The sequence below is a fragment of the Penaeus vannamei genome, chromosome 9 (genome assembly GCF_042767895.1).
Source record: "Penaeus vannamei isolate JL-2024 chromosome 9, ASM4276789v1, whole genome shotgun sequence".
In the NCBI taxonomy this organism is placed as follows: Eukaryota; Metazoa; Arthropoda; class Malacostraca; order Decapoda; family Penaeidae; genus Penaeus; species Penaeus vannamei.
Genome location: NC_091557.1, coordinates 14,917,924 through 14,924,961, shown reverse-complemented (window position 1 = coordinate 14,924,961; position 7,038 = coordinate 14,917,924). Strand labels below are relative to the sequence as shown.

At 47.7% G+C, this 7,038-nt stretch overlaps 1 protein-coding gene across 1 annotated transcript; it reads right to left on the bottom strand.

The window, feature by feature from the left end:
• Positions 1-1,150: 1,150 nt before the first annotated feature.
• Positions 1,151-1,729, bottom strand: LOC138862529 (uncharacterized). Its single transcript, XM_070124933.1, has one exon. It carries the CDS (start codon positions 1,727-1,729, stop codon positions 1,151-1,153), a length of 579 nt encoding a protein of 192 aa, XP_069981034.1.
• Positions 1,730-7,038: the final 5,309 nt, after the last annotated feature.

Here is a 7,038-nt window from a genome sequence, read left to right as displayed (position 1 = left end):
AGCCGGTTTCGCTCAGAAAAAGGGTGGAAAATAAACACTATGGCTCTGCTGTGGTCTCTCTCGAACTGTTTATTTTTCGCGGGCCCCGAGGGGAGGGGGGGACAGTGACGTCACTACATACATTTTTTTTACTAAAAAGTAAAACATAGAAAATATCACCCTGCCCAAGTGAATAAAACTAAATTATTTTGTTAAAATGGGAAAAGAATGTAAAAGAATAAAAATAATATGCATGAGTAAAATACTACTAAAAATGACATTGATAAAAGTGTTCTACCTAACCAATAAAATCTTTATCTGATTTATTTACCACTGAACTAATCAAGGAAACGGAAAATTAATTAAGAATAGACTAATATAAAACGAAAGTCAAAGAAAATGTACCAAAACGGGCAAACTAAAACAAACAAGAAATAAGAAACTCGAAAGAAAATACTAAAATACAAACAATAAAAATATGAAATCCGACAGGTGGGAAAAGGGCATGTCGACCAAGTTACGCATAACATGAGCAGGGGAGCACACGGCGAGGATGCCCACTAACGCGAGAGGCAAAGATGCGTGGTAGCGCCTAGCCACACTACAGATTTCCTCCCCCGCTCAGGGTCGAAGCGAACAGCAGAGACCTGGAAGATAAAAGCAGTCTGAGTCTTGACAAACATATAGGAGTGGACATGGTAATACAAGTGATCAGTGTTTATGTACAATAAGATCAGTAAAGCTTGAGTAAAATCAGAAAAACAGTAAAATGAAACGACTAAAATCAGGCTTAAAAGTGCTAAATTGGAAACTACAAGCACACAAAAAATAAGAACACCTTCCCTGCTCCAGTGTGGCACTAGGCCAATGGCTCACCAGCAGCAGAGTCCCTAGCACAACTAAAGGCAGTCATCAAATCCGCATGGCACTGGGTCAACACTGGGTGTTTAGAATAGACGTCGATGTACGAATCGAATGGCTAATAGCACTCCTCAAATCTGCGTGGCACTAGGCCAAGGGCGCACAAATACTAAGGTCCCTAGCAGGTTTCTCCAGCTTCGATGTCAGCAGTGAAGAGTGGATGTCGAACAAAGGTAGTCAAAAGAGCTACTACCGGATCTTTGTCTACGATATCGTCACTTTCAGGCTTGCCGTCTTCATCATCAGCATACTACAGCTCTTCTGGTGGATGGTACGGTCGTAGGTGATTTAAGTGCGCTCGGAGGATCTTCCCAGAGTCTAAGTTTTGGAATTCAAATGATACAGGACCAAGGCATTTTGAGACTCTGGCAGGGCCCTGCCACTTTGGTCCAAGAGGATGAGGAACCATCTTGTACCACACCAGTTGACCGACGTCAGGAGTGAAAGTTGCTCGGGCCCTCCAGTTGTAGGACCTCTCGTAGACCCCCCTAGCATCCCTGGAAGCTGTCACAGCTGCACGGCGAGCAGTTCTGAGTCGCTGTTGTAAGTTGTCGTTGTTAGCAAAAATGGCATCGTTTGTTAGTCCTACTGGGAAGTATGCATGCCTCCCTGTTAAAAGATAGAGGGGCTGCTCTCCTGTTGAGCGATGGATTGCAGAATTCAGGGCAAGACGCAATTCAGGAATGTGTTTGTGCCAGTCTCCAGGGCGGTCTCCTACGACGGCGGTAAGGGCAGCTTTCACTACATGATTCGTGCGTTCTACCATTCCGGTAGCTTGAGGGTGATAACATATGGTAAAGTGATGTGAGGCACGGATCATTTCAACCATCTCGGCAAACAACTGGGAGATAAATTGGCGGCCATTGTCGATTTGGATGACCCGAGGGGGACCAAAGTATGTTACCCAATTCTCAAGAAAAGCACGGTGTATGCGTGATGCTGTGGTATCTTTAAGAGGGACTATCTGGATAAACCTGGTGTTGGTCAAGAATTGTTAAAGCTCATCTCATTGGTGCTCTAGCAAGATCTAGGATGTCCATAGATACCCTCTCCAAAGGGTAAAGTGCAAGAGGAGCCTGCGCCATTGGAACACGCTGCTGAGTACCACGTGACTGCTGACAGTTCTGACACTGCTCTACAAAACCACGAACATCATGCAGTATGTTGGGCCAGAAAAACATGTTGCGAAGATTGTCATAGGTCTTGTGAATCCTGGGATGCATTGCCAATGGAGGAGTGTGAGCTGCTTGCATGGCTGAAGCACACAACTTCTCTGGAACGCACAGTTGGTACAGGATCTTGTCAGGCAGGTGTTTCAGATGATAGAGTACTCCATCCTGGACCTCAAACTCTGACAGTGAGAGTGGTGGCTTCTTCTTGGGTACGACTCCCTCTGTCAAAAATTATAGGACTTCCTGGAACTGGGGGTCCTGGCGTTGTTCAACAGTTAGTTCTTGAGGGAAAAGCTCGTTGACATTGATTGGGGCAACCTGTCGTGACAACGTCAGGTACATGATTGGTCGGGCCCTCTTTATAGCGGATATCAAAATCATAAAAAGAGAGGTCATGTGCGTAGCAGGTCATCCTTGGTGATTTGGTTCGATGTTTAAAGATGTGAGTCAGGGGGCGATGATCAGTGAGGACAAGGAACCTACGACCATAGATATATGGGTCAAACACACGCACATCGAGAACTGTCAATGCCTCACAATCTATGGCAGGACAGTGCATCTCTGGATCTCGTAACTTTCTGCTATAGTATGCAATGGCGTGAGGTGCTCCTTGGTCGTCCCTCTGAATTAGGGCAGCACCAAGTGCAATGCTGCTGGTGTCTGTGTGCAGTTCAAACTGTGCAAAGTCAAGTTGCTTGAGCACAGGGGCTGACACTAGCCTCGACTTCAGCTCTTCAAAGGCTTGCTGGTTTTGCATCCCATTTCCATTGCCGTCCCTTTTTGAGGAGTACATGAAGAGGTGTGGCAATGGTGGCTTACCCTTCAATATGCAGACGGAAAAAGCCTGTGGCTCCAAGGAACCTGCGGATTTCTTTAACTGTTTGGAGTGCTGGGGTATCTGCAATAGCTACTACCTTGCTGTGATCTGGGGCCACGCCATCTGGTGAGATGGTGAAACCTAAGAAGTTTATTGTGGTAGCTGCAAAACTGCACTTCTCCGCATTTAGCTTCAGACCCCCAGCAACTAGGAGTTTCAATGTTTCCTCCAAATCCACTAAATGCTGAGCAAAACCCTTGGAGTAAACCACAACATCAACCACATAGGCTAATGTGTGACGTCCAAAGACTGGTGAAAGGACTAAATTCATGGTCCTCTGGAACGTCATTGGTACTGTACTAAGGCCAAAAGGTAGTCGGCGAAACTGGAAGAGCCGATATCCATCAGAGAAAGCGGTCTTATGTCGATCTTCCTCATGTACCTCAATGCTCCAATAAGCAGCTCTGGCATCAAGGGTGTCTGTGGGGCCAAGTTCGTCTATCAATTCATCAATTCTGGGCAAGGGATAGGTGTCTGCAGTGGTAACTGCGTTGACTTTTCTATAGTCAATACAGAAGTGTAAGGCACCTCCCTTTTTCTGCACAAGGACGACTGGGTTGAGCCATGGTGAGGATGATGGCTCAATAACACCCACCATAAGCATAGTGTCACACTCCTTCCATATCATCTCACGGGTTGCTTGTGGAAGCCTCCATTGCCGGGTGCACATTGCTATTGCATTACTGGTTTCAATCCTATGCTGGATACCAGGTACATGGCCAACTGTTGTTTCTCCCCCATTAAGCAAAACCTGATAACAACACAAGAGGTCCTGTAGCTCTTGTCGTTGGGGTTGGTCAAGGTGCTCCAGATTGTATGTTTGCTCCCTGCCTGCCATAGGTCCCTGATTGCAGCAAGAGCTTGTGAAGGCGGCAACTCCCCGGGGATGAAGTCTAACTCTTCTCCATACCCAAAGTCAGTTAAGCCGTGCACATAATCGAAGTCGTCATACTCCCAACAGAAGTCCTCATCTGCAGCTTCAGACTCCCAGGAGGCTGGTTTTCTAGTAGAAGAATCAGGTTCAGTAGCATTGGTGGCCGGAGTTGAAGCAAAAACCTCCTCTATAGTAGCCACGGTGCCCAGTCGTTAACCTTGGGTCAACCTCACCACCCTTGCTGTGTCATTCACAATCCACACAGGACAGCGGCGCTCTGAGACAGTGGTGACTATATAAGGTGAAAAGCACACAGCAGAAGATTCTGGCGAGATGATGACTTCTTCATCGTTAGGTCCAGACCGGCTGATCACACCATCCAAAAAGCGCCCAGTATGGGGTGGGAGCTCTGTTGTGTTCAGGAGGTGCAGTGGGAGTCATACGACTTGTTGGCAATACCCATCAAACCTGCATCAACACTGCTGAATACGTTGATCCGCAGCGTTGGTTTGTCGGTAAAGGTAATGGGAAAGGTATGTCCCTCAATGCTGAATGAGGCCTCTTCTTCTGTAGCATGAGACGAGAGGCAGAAGTTTGTCCTTTGGAGCAGATCCATTCCCAGGAGGATATCTCCAGGGAACTTTGCGTTGCACACAGCAACTCGATGGTTAACTTCGGTTAGGCCAAAGTTTAAGGATAGAGTTACCTCACACAGGGTGTCCAATGGCTCGCCGGCGACGCCCTTCAAAGTTCTAGTTGGGTTCTTCCGGTGTAAAGAACCCTCTGTATCCAGGAGAGTGAGTGTCCGTAATTTGATGATGCTCGCCTCCGACCCAGTGTCAATGAAACCAATGAGAGTGGTGCCATCAACATTGAGTGGCACGAGTCGTCGTCCCACGCTGCCTGGGCCTTTCACTGCAGCGACTGCTTCCTGGAAGAGGGTATATGCCCCCTGATTCATCTCTGCCAGGGGTTCGGAGGGCATCGTTACCCTGGCTTTGATGAAAAGGGCACTCCCTAGCAAAGTGCCCTGTTTTGCGGCACTCATAACAGCGCCTGCTGCAAGGTGGTGAGCCAACTTCCCTTCATCCCCTTGCGCGGCATTCGGATGTGTCATGGGTTGGCAGCTGATGATAAACACACCACTTATGATGGTCTGAGGCAGAGAGGTTAGGTTGATGTGACGGAAGTGGAGCTGACACAGTCATGGCATAAATATTATGGATGTGTGGAGGTTGATTTGAGCGCTGTGTGAACTGCTCAGGTCCAGTTGACTGGTAGCTAGTGTGGTGGATTCGATGCCGAGAATTCCAGATACACTGCGCCGCCTCAGCTATTTGGGACAGGCTTCCATCTTTCTTCAGAGCTAAAAAATCATGCAACCATGTAGGGAGCCCACTCAAAAAGACCTTCTTAACCAACTGTGATGGATCACCGACAGCCTCAGGGTGATCTCTGTACCCCTGATACACATTCCCTTCAAGCTGGAGGAAGAAATCCATGGGTGCCTGGGCCGTGGACATGCGGATCTCATACAACACCTTATAGAAGTCAGCTGAAGTGTATGTCCCTCGGAACTTACTTCTGAGTGCTGCTTTGAAGGACTGCCAGTCCCCAATGATGTCAGAAAGTGGTGAATTCACTAGTAGTTCAGCTGCTCCTCGACAACTTGCACGGGCTGCCTGGATGTAGGCCTCAGATGTGGGTGGTTTGATGATGTTTTCAATAGCCCGGATCCAACCCTCTACTTCTTGGTTCTTCCGGAGTGGTTATGAAGCAGGTGCATCTCCTCGGAAGTGTGGAACAGTCTCCTTAGAGAGCACATAGCTGTCAGGGCCGCATGAAGTCTGTGAGGGTTGCTGGATATTGTAGCTGTGATGGCGTGGAAGGTTCCAAGAGGGTGGAACGGTCTGATGGGAGGTCCCTGGCATCTGGTCCTATTGCTGTTGAGGCGGATACGTCTGGTGGCGGGCAGGATCTGAAACTGGCGGACGATTGTAGGGAAGTGGCGCAGGCAGGTCTTGCATACTGTTGGGCATAGGGCGACCAAGTACCTCAGACACAGGCCTTGTGGTTGCCCTTGCGAGAGACTGTGCCCCCTGAAGCTCCATAACCTGTCGGAGTGACTGACGGCAGGAATTCTGGAGATTCGGGTCCCTCACACTCCCTGGAGTTGTATGGTCTGGGGGGAGCGTTCGAGCCTCCTGGAGTTCTTGCCGAACCGTGTCTAGCTCCTGCTCCTGCTCCTGCAATTGGTCACGCAACTGCCGGATGATCTCGTCCCGCTCACGCAACCGATCGTCATCGTCACAAGCTGAGGGGGCTTTCTGGGCAACCTCTTCCCGGTGACGCATCGTTTCCTCAACTTGTTCCAGGCGAAGGTCGTTCCTCTTGCGGTAGTCTCTCACTTCAGCAAAAAGGTCGTTGATATTGCTCGGAGAACATTGAGATCTCGCCCTCCATCACTTCAACAGCTCGGCGGACGTCTGGGTTGGATCGGCTAGTCGAAGGAATGGGAGATCCGGATGCAGGCAAGCCGTCTGACGCCATATTGCGGCGCTCCTGGAGTTTCTTGTAACGCTCTTGCCTCTCCTTGTCACTTGGCATACTAGCCGCGAGCCCCACAAAAGTCCCAAAGGACCAACCGTAAACAAGAAAATGCAACCAATAGCAGCTGCAATAAAATACCAAACAATAAAATAACCAAAATCAAATATGCTTGGGGTAAAATGGGTTAAACAAAAATGAATTAGAAAGAATCCCTAAGTAAAAATGAGCCACAAAATCCCTTGCTAAGCGAGCTGAGTAAAATATCTAAACTTACAACCAGTCTGTAAAAGAACGATTAAAAGAAAGTACATGCAACTAAGCAGCTCTTAAAACTACAAACAGTAAAACCAATAAAAAGGCCAACAATTGAAGAAAAGAACAAATAAAAAGCACAAAGTAAACACTGGAACACGTGAACATTGTAAAAAGTTAAATACTCAAACAAGAATAAAAGGCCCTAAAACAAATAAAAAAAAACACGGCAAAAATAAAGTGGCTCACCATTCTACTTACACTGACATGCATTATATAACTAACAGGAAAAACTAAGCTGGATGTATATCGACGGAGAGATAAAAGAATTAGAATGGAACAAATCCCGACGCTGCCCACCAAAAATCCTGTGGTGTATCTAAGTATTCTGTGTGCCAGAGGTGCCTTTACGC

Coding starts and splice junctions, on each gene's coding strand:
- LOC138862529 (XM_070124933.1), bottom strand. CDS start 1,729: ATGGTTGAAATGATCCGTGCCTCACATCACTTTACCATATGTTATCAC.